The 24,241-nt window shown below is 38.0% G+C and overlaps 1 protein-coding gene and 1 long non-coding RNA gene across 3 annotated transcripts in view; one reads left to right on the top strand and one right to left on the bottom strand.

Annotated features, from left to right (window-relative positions):
- LOC139807542 (uncharacterized) overlaps positions 1-24,241 on the top strand; it is a 290,208-nt gene that overhangs the window by 44,928 nt on the left and 221,039 nt on the right. The window lies entirely within an intron of this gene.
- NGF (nerve growth factor) lies at positions 1,039-23,719 on the bottom strand. Its single transcript, XM_071768491.1, has 3 exons — positions 23,462-23,719; positions 5,093-5,233; positions 1,039-1,913 (listed from the first exon to the last, which is right to left on the bottom strand). Exon 3 carries the CDS (start codon positions 1,899-1,901, stop codon positions 1,182-1,184), a length of 720 nt encoding a protein of 239 aa, XP_071624592.1. The 5' UTR covers positions 1,902-1,913; positions 5,093-5,233; positions 23,462-23,719; the 3' UTR covers positions 1,039-1,181.

Below are 24,241 nucleotides of genomic sequence, written 5' to 3'. Positions count from 1 at the left end.
TTGATGTTTATGTGTAGAGGAAGCAAATGTCAGGTCTGCTTGTTTTCAGTAAAGAAATAACTGTGTGTGAGGATAACTGTGTGCAAGGGTGAAAATGTACCCTCTAGGATTTGGAAGAAACCAATCTGAAAAACCTTATTGGTGTTTGTTTTGAAAAAGTTTCTGCAATGGATAACAGTTTCTCTTCCAAAGAAAACAATGAGAGAAGCTGCAGCTTTTTTCAGTGTGCAGTGGCTGAAACACCATCACAGCCCTCAGGCTCCGCTGTGTACTTCTGGACAGCAGAAGCACAGAAATTAATGAGCATGAGGTTATTTGGGGGCTCTTGGCTAAACCATATCCTCAGTGGTTTTTTATTTATTTATTTATTTATTTAAATTTTTTTTTCTATCATACATGAAAAGATGGGTTTCAATGTCAAGTCCCCATTGCCAAGACACTAGAGAGCGTTTTCGTATTTTAAGTAAGAAAACTGAACTTTTTTATTCATGTATGTATATTGATCACTCAAATATAGCTCATAAGTAATGAGCTATAAAATAACATGTTAATGCAAAAATACAGGTGTATAGATTCTGCAGTTCTGCAGACTAAAGAATAATTCAGAATGGATTCTTTTGCAGTGAAAATAACTTGTCAAATTAAAAAAATGCAGTAAAGGTCTTAGAAAGTTATCTAGCAATGTGAAGACCTAGTATTTCACTAAGGTGATTTTAAGATTAGTATCTTTATGGGTAGTTAGTAAAACTAGAAGCAAGATTTAAAGTTTTCTACAATCTCTTGGTAACTGGACAAAATATTTCTACTTAAAATAAACCTACAAGATTTTTGCAGTAAACTGGCAGGTATTGTGAGGAAAATTTTGTTGTGAGAGAGGAATATGGGTGAAAACAGTGTGAAAAATATTTTCTTTTTGTCAAACTACAAGCAGAGATTGTTCAGTGGCTCTGTGAACATTTGAGTTGTAGGGTTGGATACAACTGAAGTGAACATCTTCTGAAGGGTTTGGCCAGCAAATAAATCACAGAACACAAAAGGTTCCCAAAAGAGTTTAATAAATAATGAGGTTCTTTCTGTACTGTATAAACTATAAATATATCATGCAGTCCTTTATAACTTAAAATAATTTACAGTCTGAGGTAGGGGGGTAGGAGGATGTCATCATGGGGTATTGATCCAGCTCAGGGTCTCGCTGACTTCCGGCTGAGCACGCACACACAGGCTGTGTCAATTCGAATAAATCTCCAGGCTGCTTGCTTGCCCTCCATGGTCAGGGCTTTGACAAAGGTGTGTGTTGTGGTGCAGTAAGAGTTCCAGTGCTTTGCATCAATCCCTCGGCACCCACTGGGGACTGGCTTAGGGTCCCTGCACTTGGTCTCAAAAAAGTACTGCTTAAAAATGTTGTTGTTAACATTGACCTCTCCCAACACTGTCACCTCTTTGCCTTTAATGTCAGTGGCTGTGGTTTTGTCCCCAACCCACATGCTGACGCTGTCACACACAGAGAACTCTCCGCGGTGTAATACAGGATGTGCAGTCCTCTTGGTCCTGGCAGTCCTGTTGAGAGAACCTGCACTGCTGAGAAATTCCGTGTTCTGTCCTTGCCCTGACACTGGTGGGGGCTGTGTGCTGAACAGCACCCTAGGAGACCGGAAATGCCGCCTCTTGAAGATTTTTGGGTCCATGGTGATGTTTATAGCTTCTCTCCCACTTCGTGTCCAAGTAGTGTTGCTGTGGGATGTCTGTGGAGCTACCTTGGGAATGTGGTGTCTGTTACTCTGGTGGGAATTGAGCAGGGAATGTTCTGCAGGATACTCGAGTGGAGCATTGTCCTCTGACTTTGGAGCTGCCTGTGTGCTGATCAAAAAAGCTGTAATCAGAGTGTAGTACAGCATGGACATAACGCTATGCACCTAGAACAAAAGAGAAATATAGTGTAAGAAATATAGTGTATGCTGCTGCAAATGGATGCCGTTGCTGACAATAAATTTGCAAGATACCCAGGATCATACAGATTTCATCGGGTACTCATGTGATTGCCAGATGTTTTTCTTCCAGAAGAGATCATTCAGACAGCATAAGTGTTCTTAATAAAGTGAGAACTTTAGAAAATACTAGCAAGATTATTATTAATTCCTCTGGTATTTGTTATTAGAACACTGTTTATGAAGCACTTGTTTGGTATTACTAATGTGGAGACCATATGGCAACAGCATGTTTGCAGGAGTAAAATCTCTAGTGATTTTTGCAGCAACCTTTTTGGCCAGGGCTGGTCTCTTGGCTGCAAAATATCTTTCAGAGTAGTGAGAGTAGAAGCAGCCCCTGGCTAAAATTGTTGTCCATTCAGTTAGTTTGTCTGCAGAGGAACCCTTGGGCCTAGGCTGTGACCACCAAACCCATACTGGAGGATCATGCACACTCAGTAGCCTTGCTTACCTTCCATATGGTCAGGCTTCACCACTATGGATGGGCTGTACCAGGTTGCTGGTTTGGGACAGTTAAAGCCTAGGCTCCTTTCCAGAAGAGCTCAGGCATCATATGCCACAAGGGCAGATTGTATTTTTCCATGTTCAAGCTGCCTATTAATTCAAATATGAGTATTACATAGGAGTAGCGTGGGTGACAGGCTACTTAGCGGTTGGCATCATAGGAGAGCATAGCTAAAACTGTTTGCCATAGTACTGGGAATCCTGTACAAGGAAACACCTTCCTTTTTTAAGAGTGCCATGATCAAGAAACTCCTCAAATGTCACTGGGTAATTGGTCCAGTGGCAGTCCTTATCTTCCTTTGATCTGGAGAACATGCACACCTGCTTGTGCATGGAAAAGTGTAAGACAGATGTCGAAAGTGTCACTAAGAACAATTTTATGCTAGAAGACAGCAGCAACAATACCTTGTTAGTTAACTACTGTGTGTAGTTATGTATGTTAGTTAACTACTGTATGTAGTATGTTGACTACTGTCTGTGAATTCAGACACGTTAGGTTAGTAAATCAACAGTAAGCATCCTGGGAAAAAGAGATCTTCAAATATGATCTGAAATTGCAGTTTAGGGCAGACATTGTATTTCCTCTGTTAAGACTTAATAAGCAGAGCAGGGTATAAACAGAAAAGAAGTACCAAGTAAAGCTCCTTCCCTGCATCCTTGCCTTGTTTTGCCTGACATGTCTCAGCCGGCCCTGAATTATCCTGTGTCCGGCCAGCAGACAGGCAGCTGCACATATACAGGACAAACAGGGTTTTGTAAAAGAGGAATCAGGCACTGTAGTTCCACTGTGACTTCCCTGCATGCTGTAATGCTTTTTTTCTGGGTGTGTGTAAATTGCCATTGAAGTTTTCCCTCTTTCTGTTCAGCTTTCCCAGACAGGAATCCCAAACAGCATTAAAACACTCAACCAGGGCTTTAGAAAACGCTGTCCCATAGGATCTTGTGTGGACATTCATATCTCAGACAAGAGCTGAAAGGAAATAAACAGCACTGTTTGTGCAGGGCTGGGCAAGCATTTAAGAAATCGTTAGGAGATTCCAAGTGAAGGTAGGGACTGGAGGGGTTCAGGGTGCTGCAGTCTTGATATCAAGGGGAGAAGAGAAAAGAAAGACCCAAAAGGTGTGTTAGTAATGGTCTGTGCAACTGTTGGGCTGACAGAATTGCAGACAAAACTGTGATGGTGAGAGTCAAATCTCTCTCACAAAGAAATTCCTTACTGATCAAAAGCTGCTTTAATTTGCTTAAAACAAGGCTGAGGGTTACTGCTTTCCCACATGCTGCTCTTGCTTGAGCAGTCATCATCATCTGTATAAGGAAATAGAGCTGGGTGTAGCTCAGTCACTTGGCTGTGCACAATTCAGAGTGTAACCCCTTGTTCAACAACCAAATTAAAATCAGATGGTTCATTACATCTCTAAAGAGCTAGCTTTCCTAACAGAAATGTTACTGGAAAAGGTTTGCAGAACAAAATCCAGGCATGATTTAGGCATGCCAATAGCAGCCTAAATCTATTGTGTTTATACATAAACTCTGTTTTTATTATTTCCTTCTGTATGAAAGAGGCATTGCAATGTCTGAGAAGAGCTGTTGCTTTTATTTTGCTGTACAGGATGTCCTGCTCTAAAATGAAGCTCCATTTATCTCCCTTTCTGAGTTTGTTATGTGGCATGTGGTAAGATTATTGCGTTAAGGCCATTAACATAAAATCAGAAAGATCTCACCTACTTTTTTTTTTTTTTTTTTTTTTTTTGCTTATGGTAAACCATCCACATTTAAAATGGAAATCGCATTCAAAATTGAATCTTACAATAATTAAAACACTGGAGAATAGAAATTGACAAATAAAAAACCTGAGCTAGGCCTGATGACAACACAAACAAAAAACCTTAGCATTTAAAGAATGGGTATGCCTTAGACTGTGAGGACTGTGGACTTTTTTGCTGACACGTACAGATATTTTACAGGCAAATTTTGGGGTTTATGTCTAAACTTCATCACAATCTTAGTTACTAAACCCTTTCATGGCGCTTTCTAGAAGTGTTCTCAGTGAATGCCGCGTGCAGGCACTTGTATTTTCAGGGAGATGCATAGCTGCCAGTTAAGTAGCTGTAGGACATGAGTATCTGTAATATTAGTCACAAACTTTATCGCAGGTATTTAAATGCCAAAACTACAAAAAGTGTATTAACACAGAAGATGTTTGTTAAGAACTGTGTCTTCTCAGTGGACTATCTCTCTTTTAGGTAAACATTCCCCACAAAAGATACAGTGTCTGGAGACCAAAGAAAGAAGACAGAATAAATTGGCAACTCTCATTTTAACCAGACAATAGCTAGCTACTGGGTATCAGTAAGCAACTTGTTTAATAAGGCAAAGAACTAAGCTTTTCTGAAAATAAGAGTAATAAATGCAAACAGCCTCCATCTTCATTCTTTAGAAGACAGGCAGATGTTTGAAAGTTCAAGATGAACTCTCTGCTCCACCTATGTATTGGTCAAGTGTCATTCAAACACCTCTTCTGGTATAGCTGTTCACGCTATTGTGTGACACTGGTAACAGGTGATTTCAGTCTGCCCTGAAAAGAGAGTTAGGGTTGTGCTTACCTCTGAGTGTACTCCACAAACAACTGCCCCCCCAGCAAGGTCTTTATTTCATCCAGATGTTGAGCTGAGGTTGGCTGCAGCATGCCATCAGGCCAGCTGGACTGCGTAGCTGAGTCTGGGAGTTCCTCACTCTGTGTTCCACTAGAAGTAAAAGTATTTGTTTCAATAATTAATCTGCAGGTAAATGTTTTCAGTACCATTCCCCACTTGATAGCAGGTGTTCATGGACACATCCACTTGCTTGGCTGTCTGAACTGTGCCTTTTTCACTTATACAGTGTAGAGGTTTGTCTGAAGGGTGGCTCTCAGCTTTCAAGAGCAGCACATTTGTAAGACAGCTACCTTTAGTGCTACCAGACCATGGTTAACAATCCACTGGTCCTCATCCCTCTTGAGCATCTTCTTGCCTCACCAAAATCAAGCACAGTGGATCGGTACCTACTGGTGTTGCTATCTGAGCTTCATTTGCATGGCAGTAATGGATAAATAAGGGGTCAGACAACTCATTATCTTTTTCTAGACAAGTCTGGTTATGAGTAAAGGCATTGCAGGTTGTCTGCCAGCAAATGTACTACTGTATATTCTCAACTGCCAGTAGCAGCAGTAACTTAGCAAGATCCAAATACTAGCTATTTAATTTTTAAAAATCTAACTGAAATCTTCGAAACACATTTTCAAGCAGTGCAGAACACAGGAGTCATCTGTGCTCATTGTATCGTGTTGTGCACTGCTTCTGCAATCATTTGCACACTCCTGATTTGCTGCTGTCTTTAGATCACAGTTCATGTTCTACTGTACCTGTTTGGCTGAAGTATTTACGATTTAAGCTAGTTACAGAGGTATGAATGTGTTAGAAAGGTCAAAGTTTTAAAATCCAAAGCCTCATGCTACCAGACTAAGTACGCTGTAGTTTTGCAAGAACGTACTAGTAAGGTAATAACCCTTTCAGTGGACTCTTGTTGACAGTTTAGTAACAGTAATGATACAGCTATAATATGCTCGCCACTGCCAAAAATAATCCAAAAACTTTTCCAACTGTTCTGCCACCCTAAGAAAACACTGCTTAAGTTCCATCTGGCTAGTTTTTAACCACAAAAGAGTTTATTTTAGGTGGGGATTCTTTTTTTATGTTCTTTTACCGTATTCTTCCCGGATTCCCAGTTGTGTTAGGATCCAGTAAATGATGCAGTGTTACTCAATCTGATGATGAAGAATGCATCTCTATACTGTTCCTCTCTACCTACCATTTCCAGAGGTTAAGAAAATATCCTTCTGAGGCAATTATTTCTACAGAATTTACATGCATTCATGATTACAGTCCTGGGGGATAACAAACCATTCTTATTTCTTGTCTCAGCACATACAGAAAGGAGTAGCACATGATGAATGCACAAAAAGGTATTTGCACATGAATGCCTCACAGGGGTTTAGAGTAAAATACAGTATTTACCAACTGATCTAAGGGCTGCATGGAAAAGGTAATAGTTGAAATATTGATGATCGTTCTCCCTATTTCTTTGCTTATTTGGCAGTCATTCAATAAAGACACTACTGGAGAAAGCTGAACAGTCTAAAAGAAATGAATGTTACAAGGGACTTGGTATGAGAAGAAAAATGGATCATGAAATAAGATGTGGGTTTGTGTCTTGAAAAGCTCTGCTTGCAGGCACCTGTAAGTGAAAACAAGTGCCAAACTGGGAGCAGATGGTTTGCAGCCAGTAAAGTACTGCTTTTTTTCTGGTGTTACTTTCAATGATGGATGGTATGCTTGGCTGTCTATGCGGCATATGGGATCGTGTAGGTCACCAAAATAAGCAACAAGTAGTGTACTGGTTTTATCTCACTGCTTCTGGTGGTGGGAGAGAAATAAGCGAGGCAGTTGCTGCCGAGGTTGCTGTTAAAGAGGTGTCTACTGGCACATCTTCCTCACTAGAAACATGTGAAAGAGATAAATGAATTAAAGTATAGAAGAAGAAATACAGGGAAAAATTTCAGACACCTGGAAGGCCTTGGAGGGCATCCTGAGGATATTATGACTAAGAGCAGTGTCAGAGGCACTGCATTTCAGCTTTCCCTTGATCTTAGCTGATGAGCAAGAAAGTGGGAATTTCTAATGGACTCAATATGTCATTCCTCTATTATATCTGTAGTGACTCACCCAGTAAGTAAGAGCTTTTTGAATGCTGAAGAGCCAGTTGGAAGCTACCTGTGTCTCATACACTTCCTTTTGTTCCAAATGCCTCCAGTAGTGGAATGGTCCTTTGAGTATTTCTAGTGAGAGCTGTAGACTGAGAAAAATATTGCCCTTCAGCAAAGAGCATGCATCATGCTCTTGTTGTCATTGCCATCACAGAATGTACAACAAATACCTGCTTCTAGATTTCTGATTTGAACTTTAGGGGTAACAAAAATGCTTCATTGTGCATGATGCATCTGTCCATTTTTTTGGTAGTTAAGAGGCGTCTTGACCTGCAGGGTGGGTGCTCACCAATTTAGAAGCCAATCAGGATTTAGAATAAGCTTCTACTTAAAACGTATTCCATGTTCACTGGGGCTTAGAGTTACGGGAATGGCTTATTCGCAGGAGCCTGGATTCATCACTTCTGTCCTCCTGAAGCAGTACATAAATATTTCGGTTGCCGGTGCCTCTGCAGAAGAGCCCCAGAACAGGAAAAAGCACATCTACTGTCTGTCACCTTCATTAACACTCCATTCTCTCAGGGCAGTGGGTACCAGGTGAAGTTACCATATGCTAGAGATTCAGCCTGCAGCAGCAGGAGGTGATTTCTTAGAGCAGATGATGGCTGCCTCTCATAGAGCTCAACCTGAAAAGGTTAGCTTTGTAAATGCTGAGTTGTAGAACATAAGGAAGATAATGTTCGGCATCATGGTACTTTCATGTGTAGAATGCACTCATGGGAATTTAGGGTCATCAACAGTCATCTAAAATGTGGCTTCCTTTGAAAAATAGAACATGATCTTCAGGCTGTGATGGCCATAGCAGTAACAATTTGCACTGGAACGCAGCTCTTACTGTGACAGACTGACTGATAGTACAGTGTTAAACATGCACATGTTAAACATCCATCGTGACCAAAGAGAAGATTTTATCCTATGTAAGATAACAAACTGACCGTCATTAAAGATGCAGAAATTATCTATCAGGATAAAAATATTTTTAAATAAGTGAAGAAAAAATGAACGGTTGCTTATCAGAACTAGTGACGAATCTCTCTGAAAATAAATGACAGAAAACAGCCTTAGAAGGAGCTTGTGAATCTGATTCTCCTCAGTGGCATAAAGCTTGTGGAATTGTGTGAGCTAGGAATAAAAATGCTGGCTAGAAATAAGTTATCTGAGCATACTATAGTTGTATATCATCCCTTTATTACACCTATAAAGCAAATCCTTAAATTAATGGTAGGTGTGATGATTACTTTGGAACTTTCAATATAGACTTCAAACTATATATATTTTAGAGGACTCCAGGTTTTCATAAATGCTCATTTATTGGCACGAAGGAGTGACTAAAGAACTCAGATGCATCTGTCTAATATGTAGTATAACTTCTGCAGCATAAGTGGGGTAAATCTATACCACCATTATAAAGTTGGATGCCTTTGAGGTGCACGAAAACAGATTTTTCCGTCCAACCCAACTATCAGTGCAAAAGATTGCTGCTCACCTAGTTACTGTCCAAACACAAGAGAAGTTGTTCCTGGTTCCCGATGCATGGCCTGTCCTTTTATCCCTCAACACCTTTCCCAAATGGGTCTTGAGCCGGTTCTGCCTTGCTTGTTGTATTTGGTCCTGAGGCTTCCAATATGGAGTAGAAATGAAAGAACTGATTTTATGAAACTATCAAAATGAAACTGGAATTCTTCTGGGAAATGAAAATATGAGGGCAATCAGACTACAATGTTACTATTCCAGCTTACAGCCAGAAGTAGCTGAGGCAGAACAATGCAGTGTCTTTAAGCGCCAGTAAACTTTTCCAACTTAGGATCTTATTCCAGCATTTCAGAAGGGAATATAAATCCAGTTAGTGTCCAAACTCTGATTAATAGGAACCAGCTGAATCCTAGCAGTAATGCTAACTATTTATATTCAAGTGCATAATATTAATTTTTGTTACTTTTTTTCCACTTTCCTACCACTGTATAAAGAAATTTGAATCAAATGAAATTTTTAGTGATTGGACGTATCTTGTAGTGTAATGCATAAAATGTGGTGACACAAATGAGCTAGAACGAGGTAGAAAAATGAGCTGATATCTTATGATCAGGCTCCCAAAGATAGATTCCATTCTCTGTGGTGTTTTTCTAGATCTTGAATTTGTAAAATAATAATATATAAGTATAAAGAGCATCCAGAAATTATGGTCAAGATCCTCATGACTTCTAATACCCTGTGTTTTAGGCTTTCCTGTTTTATTAATTCCATACATCAAAAAGGAATATTATCTTCTATAAATCTTCCTCTGCTTTCATATCTGTTTTAAAAGCCTCAGTGATATTTTAACGGTATAGGAATTCTGCAAATACAAGAGGAAAGTTGAAGTATTCTTGTACCTGGCAAGTCAAATTTAATCACTGTCAATAGAAGCAACTTGTGTAGCAAGTGATGAACCTAAGAACAACAGATTCTTGCCGAACAGTAGCTGTTTTCCTTATCTACCCCCCTTCCTTTTTTTTCTTTTTTTTTTTTTTTTTTTTAAGTTTTAGGATATTTTTACTTCTAAATCTGTTTTGCCTTCAAGAGACATTCAGTTACCTACTTAGTCATTGAATTATCTCTCTAATGCATCAGGTTACATGACAATATGGAGATAATGACCTTTAGTAATTTACTTCCTGATTTTCATTGCAGTTATGGTTATTGACCCTGTGGCAGTTACATTCATTCTGTGCCTACCTTATTGTATCTGCATTTAACTAATTTTGTTACAGTATGGGAACAACACTTAGGATTAACTTAAACTGTTAAAATTTTTCTATAAATCAACATGCACCAAGTTGAATAGAATGTATGAAAAAAACCAAAGTAATTGGGCCGATGTTTATTGGTGGTTTTACTTCTGTGTTATTTGATGTACACTGTAAATTTTAAAAGTACATAACTTCTAGATGGCTACTGGATATAAATAATGGAGAGCAGTGAGATGTATTCTGCTGTACATGAGGTGACATACAAAGATTTGGGCAGACACTTGAATATTTTCTCATGCAAAGACAGAGCTTGTTCTGAAGATTGTAAAGATGGAGTGATGCTCAGACTCTTGTACTCCACTCGCCTTTTACGCTTAATTTGTGTTCAAAACAATTTTCTGAGAATTCCCAAGTACTCCAGAGGTATAAAATAAGGTGTTTTATGCCATCTGAACTAAGTGTATAGTTAAGCTGGTTGCAAGAAAACCTTTCAGTTTTGAAGGCTTCTTAGTAGTTTCTGGTGACTTAAAAATACAAAGTTACTAAGGAGGTGAAAAAAGGTGTGTGGTGGGTCTCCCCCTCTGCCCCCCTCATTCTGTTTTCAGATCAGAGGGTGAAATCTCCTAAGAACAGACTGTAGTAGAGCTGTCTTCAAAAAAAATCTGGAAACCCTGCCAAATAAAACAAAGTAAAACACAGAAGCACTGTGAAAAAGTTACCAGATTGTAGTATCATCTGTGTAACTCCTTATGTTCTCCGGAAATACATATAGTTCTTACAAGAAAAGTAAGAGACTCCTGAAATCTAGGGTAGTTTACTGAGAAAATTATGAGGTTTGTACTATTGTTTAGACATATAAGCCATTTGTTCTACTACACTTGCTCTTCTGGAGATGATCAGAAAAAGGAAACAGGTAGGAATTAATCTTTGAGTTCTAGCACTTCAGAAGCAGTGATGCCACATCATTTTCTGTGAAGAGACAGAGCTCCTCTGTAAACCATGTTGTTGCTGAAATTTTTACCGATGTGTTTCAGGCTTATGTTTGTATTTCTTATTTACTTACTGTGAAAGTATAGTTTCTGCATAAATGTGTGATACTATGCAAAGTGCTCCATACCTACTTTTTCCCCTGTATTTTATTCTGTTACGAACTGTTCTCAGTTCAGTATTCAAGACTGTCTAAAATTGCTTTCTTTCTCCTTTCACACATTGAAATCGGCTGCCTTGGAGTTGCCGTCCTCCCAGATATTTACTGCAGTGTGCTTTTGACTTCTTGTTGTCTTAAGCATCTTGGCTTTCATCTTAAATGGAAGTTATTTACTTAATACATCCCATAGTGACTCGCACAGTTGCAATGGGAGGCAACTGCTGGCAACCATAGAGAGATTGCAACAATGTAGTGGGTTCTGTACAGTAGTAACAAAATATATATTCAGAAAAACTAATCAAACTGCATTTCCTTTTAACATGGAAGTACAGTGATTTTATTTAGGTTACTTCATTCCTGTGCTCTGAGAATCTCAACTATGCTTTAGTTGAGACCCTGACACTAAACATATAATGCACTGTGCAAGGCTCCCAGCATCCTGAGTGTGTCAGACAGCTGCTGCACAAAAAAATCTGACCAATGCTCCCAGAGAGCAAAGATAGTTGGAACTGGGTCCATCTTTTAGCTGTATGGTGTGTGCTTCTGGGCGCAGACCCAATGAGCAGTGTAGGAGTTTTCTGTCTTTGTGTTATGTCAGAGCTTGAGGGGAGGCAGCTGCTCTAAACGTTTGAAGATACAAGGTTCTTTTTCCCCACCCAGATATTTAGGGTGAAATGAAATTTAAGATGAAATTTAAATTTGGGAAAGGGTTTGTCTGGATCTCAAACCAGCAACCTCTGGGGCCTGACTGCTGTTAAACATCCTTGCCTCACACGAAGTGTTAACAGCAATCAGTGTAATGCAGAGATGTGCAAGATGTCCTCCCTTGCTGAGAGTCAGCAGCTGTCTCTGAGTAAATGCCTGTGTTTTTCAACATTTTTCATCACACAGGTTGAAAGAACAGTTAAACAAAATTGTTTGTGAAGAAAATATCTGATCCTTTCTTGTATTGTTCACTCCCTAATACATGGGAATCCTTTAAGCAAACAACAAAGTGCAAAGAAGTTTACATGAAGTTCAGGCTTCAGCAGCCTCTGCTTTAGAACGGGAAACAGGGAGTTGGACTAACCTGTCAGTCTCAACAATTCTTGTAAGTCTGCATTTGGCAACACCCTTGTTTTGGCAACGTTTGTAGAGTTCTTACACGTTCATTTTTTGCTTTCTGGCATGATCTCGTTGCTGAATGCATTTTTTGGCTACAGTCAATAAGTATAATGGGAAAGATGCATCTCCTATTAATTGTGCACTTCCATATTTTTACTGCTTTTTCTAGAATGTTCTTTGCCCTTGTTCTAAATCTGAAAAATCTGAATGCTCGATTTCCAAAATGATGCTGGTTGCTGATGTTTCACATCTCTAAGCTGCTGGCACTTCACCTTTCTGTGTTTTTTTTTTTTTTCTGTGATTTTTTGTTTTGTTTTGTTTTTTAATACTGTATCACATACCTTAGAGAAGATACAGGGAAGGAAGGACTCAGAGTGGGAGGGGGTACTTCTGAAATTTGTGGAGTGGTAACTTGCTTTAGGAAGGAAAAGCCACATAAAACATAACAAGTCAATAATATTTAAAGGCTACAGCTGGTAAGTGCAGTGCAGCTTGAAGCTCAGATCATGTTTCTTTCAGTTTCATAAGTGAAAAATTTGCAGACAAATGCGTATTATGTTCCTAGCATGACAAGATGTGCAGAGCCTTTGGTTGGTTTAAAGTACTGAGAAAACAATGGTGATTCGAAAATTTGTAAACTCATCAGCTTGAGGCAGCACTACAACCAGATGATATGCAAATGCTGTTGATACTACTACAAAATGGAGTGTGTTATTCAAACCAGCATAGATAAAAGAGTTGTAGCCTGCCTGAAGAGTGCTGTTTTTGCAAAATACTATGTTAAAAAATATCAACCTGAAGTCTTGGATATAGTGGTTACCCTGTGAAAAGGAGACTTCAAATCTCTTCCCAGACTCTACATCATTTTACTTAGAAGAATGTGAACAAAGTCTTAATATGGTTAATAGGGATAGACATGGATAAGGCAGAAACAAAGTCCACAGCAACATAACTTGAAACAAATGAAACTTGAAAACAAATGGCTTGGAGGCTAGCAACAGCAGTGCTAGCTACTGCAATAAAACTGCTCCCTGTCCTTTTCATACAAGACCAAGCTTGACAATGAATTATTTGTAAGAAATACTCTTCTGCTTTGTAACATTGGGTTACATCACACACAGCTATTTGAAAATATATAGCTGAAATGTAGGGAATAAATTTTGCAAACGGAATTGCAGATATGTGGTGGTTGTTTTTTGTTTTTTGGGTTTTTTTTAAATTTCCTTTTAGCCTGTCTAAATTCTTGTGACATTCAGGGATCACCAAGAAACTCATCTGTAGCTGACTCTGACAGATGTTAATCTTTCCCTTGGCTTTGCATTCTACTTGAAATAGTACTTGTTTCTTCATGTTGGGCCTCTGGCAATGTTTAACTGGAGTAAGGATTACGGTCCCCAGTGAATCCCATTTTTACTGTCATTAATTTTTTAAACTGTTTGCTATAGCTGGCAATGTTTCCATGCTTGGAGAACTACTTAGTGAGAAGCTGGGCAGAATGATGGGCTTTGTCTGTCTGGAATCATTGTGACTTTGAGATTTGTTTGACTTTGTCTTTAAGTCCATTTATGCTTTAGGCATTTCATGACAAAGTTTGCATACTTTGCTTGTCCACTGGCTGCTTTTCTGCTGCAACTTACCTAGTAATGCAAGAAAATAAGAGCTCTAAGTTTAGTTATTATTTTTACAAATAGCCTTTTTTCTCTACCGTCAACTTGTTTAAAAAATTCAGCAAATCTTTGGAAAGTAGAGACATAGCTCACCTGCTGATTCTATGTTCTAGCTAAGGAGGTGGTGAGATATATTTAGAAAAATATAAGTGCTCTGATTTCAGGAGCTGCTTGTTTAGTTAGCAATTGATGCTACTGTCAGAAGCCGTAAGTCCTGAGTTAGTGGTTGATTCCAGATTAGAGACAAATCTTAGTCAGAAAGCAACAGAAACAGAAACATTTGTCTCTCAAATGACAAGGACTTTATGCTGAACAGAAAAGACAGGGTGTAGTACTGCTACTTGTGTTATCTGTCATACTATACCACTTTATAACAGATCATATGCTACAAGTTACTTTCCTTCTCTTAGAATGTGAGTCAGAGGTGACCAAAACTATGAGTTACAAAATCAGCTTGCCAGTTTTCACTTTAGCAGCTGGGGAAGCCAAATACTTACTGCTTATTATTATAAAAAAAAAAAAAAAAAAAAAAAAAAAAAAAATTAATCAGATGAGTCATCCTTCGCTACGCCAGTGTTGGGATGAAATGTATTCCCTATGGGTTGGCCTACACAGAGGGAAAAGCCAAACCGTAATCAAGGGAGAGTGACTGAGTTCAATGATGTTTCAAAATACCACCCATGATTTTTAATAAAATTAAAAAATAGGGATGTTCTCACTCAAGCAGTTAATTGCTTCCTGTATACTTGTTTTGTTCTTTGTAATAATGTGAAAACTTTTACTAGAGCTCCCTCCATATGGGGAAACTTTTTAGGTTGACATTAGGGTTACACTGAGATATATCAAATTAAGAGAGTGGAGCATAGCACCTAGCCTGTTTGGTTCTTTCTGAATGATGCTGCAATGCTGCCTTGTTTCTGGGACAGATAATTTGCAGAGCTTTAAGGAATTAAGTAAGTTTTTTGAAAGATAAGTAATGCCAATGGACCCAGCCTCTTGAAGATACAACTGCTAGCAGCGAAAATCACACCTGAAAGGTAAAATGGGCTATTTTAAGTTTGAATCGGAGTTGATCCCAAAAGGATATTTCTATGGGTTTTGTTTCTTGCATCTAGAATGATAGTTTCAAATAAGACCTGAAGACAGGTTGCGTCCAATTTTTCGCAAGTATTGTTTTCTTAGGAAGCGTTCCCTTTTGCTTTCAAGTGTTGGCACAATCATGGGTCAAGTACTAAAGACTGAATTCAAGTTACTTGAATTTTTTTTAAATTTTGAAAGGTTGAACAAGACTAAGAAATTCTACAGTTCATTGAATAGTCTTCTAATATCTTTGCTTTCTAATAGAAAAAAAAGAATGAGAGAAAAGAGAAGAAGCCACATGCTTTTCTGTCTCAAGACACAGAAAAAAAGTGGTCTTAAATACAATCCTTCACAGCACTCTGACTTTTTCACAAAGGTAGTTTACAGTCCAAGAATGTGCATTTAGGAGAACTCACGGATCAAAGTCCTTCTAATGCATGTGATGCTGCATACTCTGGGAAAGCCAGAAACTTACTATTGGCACATTTAAAGAGCCCTGGAATGTGAGGCTGAGCAGTGAACTTCTTCACTCTTCTGTTTACAGCATGTGCCTGAGAAAATGAGAGGAAGGTTTGGCAAGAATGACTGGGGAACAGAGGATGTGGATCTAGGCAGAACAAAAACATAGATGTTGACTTAATGTGGCATTGTTAAGACACCAGTAACAAGGAAAGAAATGGAAAGGAGTCTTGACATGGAAAATAGAAACATACCTAATTTCTGTGGCTTGTTATTTGCTTAAATACAATACCAGCTACTATGTTTGTGCAATGCATAACCGAGTACACAGTTCTCGGTTGCTGCATAGACATCGAACTGAGCTCAGCAGAAAACATTACCTGTTTTTGATTTCAGTACGGAAAGGAAACATGAAATTACAGTGTCTTGTGAACCCTTGACGAAATGGCCCTTGAAAATGTTGAGTGTCTATCACACCTGACAAAAGATTAACATTTTTTTCTAGCAGGTTTCTGCATAAAGGTAGTATGTTAAAGGTAGCATGTTGTAGACTCAGTATGGTTGGAAAGGACCTCTAAGTCCAGACATCAACTCAACTTCACCAGCCAACTAAATGGGGTCTGTTTGATTACAGAATTTGTGTTACAGTAGGCGTGTGTACCTGTATGTCCTAAAAGTTACTCAGACCTCCCAAATGCTTGCAAATTTAGTAGATGCCAGAAAGCCTGACTACCACAGACAGCAAGATTTCATTGTTTCTGCTGCTTATTGTACTGCTTACTTCAGTATGGTGAAGGGACTGAAGTAAAAACATGAGCCCAGAGAAGTAAAAAGGGTAGACCCTGAGCTACTTAATATGTGTCTGTGTCTGCAGCAACAAATAATATTTGCAACTAATGTGAATATGAAAAGTATGACAAACAAAGAAGAGGAAAAAACTTTTCCATAGAGCATTATGGCTTGCTTGGTAAACTGAGCATAAGCAAAAAGCACATGTTATGAAACAACCAGTCTGTGGTAGGAATGCAGAAAAATGTCATCCACAGGTGAACAAAGAATACCAGCCTATATATAGAACTGTAGTCTTTATTATGAGAAGTAAGTATGAATGAACTTTGAATGAATGTTAAAGATTTGAATGAAAAATAACTGGCTCTATGCTGTACCCATAGTTAAAAAAAGATAAAGAAACAATTTTCTGTCTGTACTTTTTTATTTCTAGTGACACAGTTTGTGAACTTTCCCTTTTGCAGGGAAGAAGTGCAGTTAGTATGATGAGGTTTCTGAGGGAAATTAATAAAATTGCTAACACTGTGATCAGAAGAAAGATTAATCAGCTTATTCCCCATTAAAGAGAATCCCTTTCACATGCTGTTGGCCTGTAATAATGACAGTTTTCTGTGTGTTGAAAAATCTTTAGTAGGATCAGAACTGGATAGTCAGTAACAAGTGGTAGACTTTCTCTAATGCTTTTTTTTTTTTTCTCGAATAGATGTAATTAGTGCAGAATTCTAGATATCAGCAGAGTACAGCCATATACTAGCTCTGTAAGGAACCAAGAGCAACAGCATTATTGGTGCCATTCAGTCTCCTAGGTAAGAGTCAATTTGTCTCCACCAATGAAGGGCAACACAAAGATTAGTCCTTTTCTAGATGTGTGAAGGCAGTTGCAGTAATTAAAAAAAACAAGCCCCCCCAAAATCCTGGAGAAATGTAACTGTTATGTAGCTGTCTAGTAACTGTTAATATATCCTATATAATAGGATATATTATTATATAATATATAATATTATAATATATACAACATTATTATTATTTATTATTGTTATTATTATATTATAATATATATAATATATAATATATTATATAATATGTTCTATCCTATCTAAATAGGATGAAAATTTTATACATTTTATACATTTATACATTTTCCGAGATGGCTATTCTATGCCCTCTTGTCCATCGTTAATGAGGGAAGATGCCACTATTGAAAGGCTGTTGTGTAGAAGTTTGAATTTTCAGTCTGAAATACAAAATTGACAAAAAATGAAGGGTATAGACAGACAAAAGGCATTCATGCTTACACAGCTTGACAGTTAATTCTTGCCTGTCAACACTTTGTGACTGACATGCCCTGCTGACCCTCCCTAAAGGCTAGCATAATCGTTTACATGACTAGTGAAAATACATTTCATAAGTAATGCTGGATTTATAGTCACATTTATCAGAACTGTGGCTTGCTCTTGAAATGTGTTAAGAAATTAGTAATTCAAGTGAAAGATTTAGATGGCTGTGGTCATAGATTGGCTTTAAACACCTTGCTGGTCTGGGGCTGGTACAGAGTGTCTCAAAAGGATGGTGAAATAATGGGCAGGAAATGATGCATTTTGGAAAACACAGGCTGCGTCATTCACCACAGGGCAAATCTCTTTGTGAACAAGCACAGGTCTTTTTTCATACCTGAGTCATCTAGCACATGAAGGCTTTAAAAAAACCCAGGAACTTTTAGACTAACTAGAAAAACATACATAGAAAACAGAAAGCTGTCAAAGAGATAGTCTGCTTCCTCGTGGTATTTATACTGGGCTGCTTTACTCATTGTAGGTCAGAACTGTCAGAAACAGTCTAATCTAGTATTACTTTTTAAGTAGTTTAAAACTAACAGAGCCATATCAATTTTTGTTGCATAGTCTTTAATGGAGTAACATTTCTCACAGATGTGGCAGTTCAAAATAAATGACGACCCTTTGTGTAAGAAGCGGATTAATTTTATGGATTCTTAATTTTGTTCCTGGAAATATCTTTGTATTTACATAACATACATGGTCATGATTTTTGTCGATTTGTAAATCAATGCCACAAACAAAGTCAAGGAAATTGTCTTGCCTTCTGTTTGATTTTTGTGCTTGAATCTTTTTTCACTGGAATCAGTGGGAGTTTTGATACATAAAAAGTCAATGGGAGCAGAATCTGGTCTTTTATTAGCACAGTTTTATGGACCCTCTGGGAACAGGAAATTAGATTTTGGAGCCAGGAACATAAGGTAGGGAAAGATTTTTTTTTTTTTTTTTTAAATCAATTTAATGGTCTGTGTTCAATGTTCAGTTTTAGAAAATCCCTGAACAAAAGAAGTTTTGAACTGCATTAAGTGATATTGTTCCTGCAGGTATGATTTCTGACAGTAATCAGAGTTGTGTTCAGAAAATACTTAGAGGAACTGTCAGACTGAAGGAAGACTGTGTTAGGGATGGGGTTGTAAAGTCTAGGGCAGGCAGTTCCTGATGACCTTTGCTATGTTTTGTCACTGTCTCACAATTTCTTCAAGGCAATACCGCTATGAAATGTGGATGCTCTGTTAACGCGATAAAACTGATTCTGGAAACAGAGCGTGCGGGTCTGAAAGATCTTGATTTGCGTCATCTAATGGTGTCAACTACTATACCATGAAATCACGAAGCATGGCTATAAATGCAAGAGCCTCGGAAAAAACCACTCTACTGGGAAATAAACATCACATTCAAGAGAAGTAAAAGTCAAAGGTGTTTTGTTCCTTGAACGTTGGCACAGGAAATGCAAATAATGCTATAGAAGCCCGGCAGTAAAGCCATTAAACATAGTATTTCAAACTATCTTACACAGCCATTTTAATTTTCGATTTAGAAGATACACCAGGGATGTTTTCATATATGAATGAGGACCTGATTTCTATATGCATACAGTGATTTTCATCTTACTAGCTGTATGCAGGCTCAAAATAGTGAGTGGTGCTTTGCATATTTTCTTGTGCTGTACAGTAATGGTTTAATTTAAATGTCTTTCACATGAATGTAGTCACACAGCCATTAAGCCCAAAGGTAGTCAAGTTCTGTATCTTTCTGGCTGTCATCCTTCGTTCTTCTAAACACGTGAAAGCAACTCTGCAGTGTGATGTAGTTGCATGTGGTTCACTTGGAACTAATAGATTCAGGGACATACAGAGTAGTAAATTTCTGTAGCCAACTCTTCAGTGACTTACCAACTCTGCCAGTGCAGTAAGCATCTTACATCTTCATTTGTGTAACTATAAAATTGAATTTCATCCCTTCTACTGTGTCCTCCTAATTGTTTAAAGGTACCAAGTGCTAATGTTCCAGTACATTATAGCTCATAATCACAGATAAGCAAATTTTAAGGGCATAAAATTCCACTTTTATGCACAGGAAGTTCTGTGTTGTTGTAGTATTTCTTTATGCATGTTACAGGCTGAAAAATGTTTAATGCATCAACAGCAAGTCAGCTGCACTTGGGGATAGGTTAGCTAAGTCAAGTTTAAAACTCGTCTCTGCTTGCCATCCTCAGAATATGTGGTTCCTTGCATTCAGGTTTCAATGTTTGCATTGCTACTCTTTGTGCTGTTGCATTTTGTGAAGTGATGCAGTTCTCAAAGTGAAAGATATATTCTGAGTGTAATTAATGATGTAATAAAATTCACACTTTTTACTTAGATATATGTGTAATATTTTTAGTGAAAGCAGTTGGAAAAGATTTGACTAAGATTGCATAAGTACCTCAGTCATAATATGTTCACATGTTGGTTTGTCTAAATAGCTGTAAATCTCAGCGTTAACATCTTTCATTAGTGAAAACACAAATGAGAATATACCTACACCTAATTCTGAGAATAAAGGATTCTATCTCTGCCTTCTTGTTTTGTCAGAATCACCATTCTTTCATGAGCGAACTATAAATCCCCTAGAAAATGCTAAATAATTATGCTTCTTACTAGGGTAGGTCAAGTATTTGAAAAGCTAAAACACTGAGGAGAAAAATTGGTGTGTCTCTACTAGAAGACAAGGTCATCCAGGCCAGTAGTCTGTCCCACTTAGAGACTGGTGTATGAATAGGGGAACTGTATGGCAATGATCTTTTTGGGTTACTATCCCACTTAGCAGTCATTTTTGAATCACAGATTTCCAGGACCACAGGTATGGTCTTTGCTTTTTATATATCTGATTACTTTCTAAACCCTGTGGCTATGATTCCTTGTGGAAAGGAATTCTGTAGCTCAATTATGCATGGAGAGAGGAACCACCTTTTTTGTTTTTCCCTTTTGAACTTGGGAAACAAGACAACTGCCATTTCCTTTGAAACACGTTAAGGACAAGTATGACTATAAATAATTATAGCCATCCTCAGCCATCTCTTTTGTAGACTTAGAAGCCTGTATATTTTCTCTAAATATGTCAAATGTTCAAGGTGGTTTGTCATTTCACACCTTTTCCTGTTTGACTGTGTTCTTTTTCTGAGATGTAAATGGTGGCCAGAACTACAAGCATTTTTCAGGATGTGAATATTCAGGAAAGTATAGATTTATATCGGGGGCCTAAAACTTTCTTTCCGCTAAGTCACATAGCTGTAGTGTATGTGGAACTGAGCAGATAGAAACACACAGAGCTTACATTAGTAGATACTATGATCTCTTCATCAAAAATCATCTTGCTTTGCTTGGCCACATAATTTTTGGTATAAATACACACATACGCAAGTATTTAATGAATTCAGCAGAGCTGCTCAAAGAACATTGTGTCAGGAGAACAACAGACATGGATGGATCCCTGGGGACATCTATCCCAGGGTGGAAGACACGTGTGGAAATGCTCTTAAATGCATTGGCCACTGTGACCAGGCTCACCTAAATCAAATTCAGCTTAGGGACAATTTCGCTTCTACTGTGAGTCAAATGCAGTTGTAGCAGTGTCGTTACATGTATCAGCTGATCCAATAAATGTTTTAGTTTATTGTGGTCACTTTTTCAGTAAGCCTTTTAAAACTCTTCGTGAGGGGGCAGTTGCCAGCAGAGGTCACCATTGCTGTAGCTGGTTTAAAAGGGGCTGAGTTACTATACTAGCTTTTATTGAACTGTGATTGAAAGGATTGACAAATGCTTCTAAACCCATCAGTGCAGAACTGACTTTTGGTTTTAGAATATTGAATCTTTTTGAATAAAAGCATTAATTTTATTATTACCTTATTTAACAACGTAGTTCTTAAAATACAAACTAAAAGAAAGGCAGAACTATGTTAGCTTCTTAAAATTACCAGTAGTTTTCCCACATCTTTAATTTAATTGAATTAATATAATTAATTTGTATTCAATATTCTGTTGGTCTTAAAAGAATTTCATAACAATACAGAAAACCCATTAATAGAATTTACATTTTAAAGAACATCTCTATATGGCCAAAGCCATGGAGTAGCAGGGGAATTTATGGGACCTAATTTATTGATTGAAATAATCTAATTTTTAATCGTGTTCTGTCTGACCCTGTCCTAGGTATTCTCTAAAGAAAGACAATTTACATTTAAAAATGCTGATCTAAACATCTAATTTAGCTATTCTTCTAATCTGAGTTTTGACTTAACAGTGTAGGTGATTACATAGACTATCTAGTTATCCTGAATAGATTAGAATGATCCTTTGTGGTCATTGTAATTCTCCACTGAGGTTAAATGTAGACATCTGAAAAGATAATAATGATTGAGAAAATGGACACAGCTTAGCTAAGAGTGTGAGAAACAGAAAACAATAGTTAATTTCTTTACTACCTTACTGTGAGACAAACAGATCCCTTTAGATCTGAAAACACTACTTACTCTACCACACTGATTCTTCAGGAAGGTTTCTCTCCAGACTTAGCTGAGATTTGTTAAAACATTATTCATATGTGTAATTACTAATACATGTAAAGCCCAAATCATAGGTACTCATGCATACAGCCTAGTTTATTTGGTTCTTCATTCCATCACTGTAACCTCTTAGTGAAAGGGCAGAAAATACTGTAACTTCTAAGATTTAAACCAATGTCTGAGATGATAGCTGTCAGAGTTACTTTAAGAAGCCTTTTTTCTGTAATATGTGAAAGAGGCTAGAAGTGCAGAGTGTGAACGTACAGGCAAGTTAGCTTCTTTTTATATCTTTTTGCAGGTAATTGTCACATTTTCTTTTGCCTTAGCAAAGAAGTGCCAAAAAGACTTTATTGGAATACTGTAATACATGAAAACACCCATAAATTATCTAACATTTATAATGCAACTTTGAAGTTGTGACAACTTGGAAAAACCAGCCTGACAGGCATGCTCACTTTCACTGTTTTCCTAAAACTTCTTGAGCACGTAAAGAGAATTTAAAGTGAAGAAAACAAGCACAAATACTTTTTGTTCTTAGCAGACAAATTCCTTATTCCTTCTCTCTCCATGACTGGGGTCCCTGTTCTTGTCCCTGTGTTGTGTATCAGATAAAAGTGTTATCACCCCAATAAATCAATAAGCATTGTCAGTTTCATCTTGTCACTAAGAGGTGGGCAGCAGGGAGATAGTAAGGTTTTCCAAGCGGAAATCCTAGTGGATGCACAGTCTCTAGTGAACTACTGCTCTGCCTATAGCTAAAAGGTTTCACTCTTGGGCCAGTCGTGCTTTGTTTTACTGGAAAGCAAAGAAATAAATAAATTTTTTATCTAGAGTATAATCACCATAGGAGGAAAGAAAAAAAAAAAAGTAAGCATTAATATTCAGAGCAAAGGCAGTAAAGAATTTTCATATAGGTGTAGCTGCTGTATGATGCAAATAAAAAGTTCTCATATACATGGATAAAAAGAATGAGAATACTTAAATTTCTAAGATTAAGCTGTTCTTACTAAAGATGTTTTTCAGGCTTTAAGCTTGAACACAAATACTTTATGAACACCTTCCAGATGTGTATGTAGTTTAACCTTGCACTAGTCGATGTCGTGTTCAGTTTCACCGGACCACGCTTTTCTTGCAAATGCTATATTTTTAAGCAGTGAGCACTCTGTGTTTCGAAGGCATCTCATCCATTCCTCCTCAAGACAGCAAAAATGACTGTACAGCAAGAACACTGGCTAATTTTGAAGATACCGAACTTCCACAACTGGTGCAACAGCCGCATTATTCGCTTTGCGAAAACTGACTCTTGTGGGGTCACTCACCTCAGAGCAGTGTCACGGGATGCCAGAGGTGCAGGCAATCCGGAGGGCAGTCCAAGCTGTTTTGTAGTCTGTAGCACCCCAGACTGTGGACACTTTCCCAAGCCAGAAGAGCCATTCACATTCCCCCTGCTTTTCCAGCCTCATTCACTGTTCTCAGGGCTCAGTGAGCTGCACTGACTCACAGAAATCCAGCTCCCTCTGGGTCCTAGTGCTGCAAACGTGTGGGAGCTGCACGGACTCGTAGGAATTCAGCCTTTGGCTTGATGCCTAGTCCATGCAGTGATGCACAGATGTGTAGTGAAAGTTTCAAAGCGTGGTGTGGTTGTATGACTATGCATGCATAATAATGAGAAAAACCTCCAGCTTTCTGGTTGTACTGAAACCCTCTTTAAGGGTAATTTTTTCTGTAGCCTTTCTACTTTGCATTTTAATCCTTGCACTCATTTTACAGATGAGAGCTCACAGAAAGCAAGCTCCCTGATGAGCGAGTCCTTTTGACAATAATCTCCTGAGCCCTTTATCATGAGTCTATAAGCAAACCTATAGGAATACTAACAGTTAACTGGAGAAGCAGCAGACTGAGTTCCCTGCAAAATTGTACAGTCCCCATTATCAGCTATCTTTAACAGGGGTCAGCCAAAGACGGATTTGGAGTAGCAAAGAAATATTTGACCCTAACTTGGGGCAGAGGAAAAGATTATGTAAGAATGCTTCCAGCCGTAACATTCTGTGTTTAACATGCTTACCTTGAGTAACAGAGAGAGATGGGAATTTTTCCAT

Source organism: Heliangelus exortis, chromosome 25 (assembly GCF_036169615.1).
Source record: "Heliangelus exortis chromosome 25, bHelExo1.hap1, whole genome shotgun sequence".
Taxonomy (NCBI): Eukaryota; Metazoa; Chordata; class Aves; order Apodiformes; family Trochilidae; genus Heliangelus; species Heliangelus exortis.
The sequence above is the reverse complement of the archived record's forward strand: the minus strand, read 5'-3'. Positions and strand labels throughout refer to the sequence as shown.

Bases quoted from the DNA above. Each gene is read 5' to 3' on its own strand.
- NGF (XM_071768491.1), bottom strand. From the start codon at position 1,901: ATGTCCATGCTGTACTACACTCTGATTACAGCTTTTTTGATCAGCACA.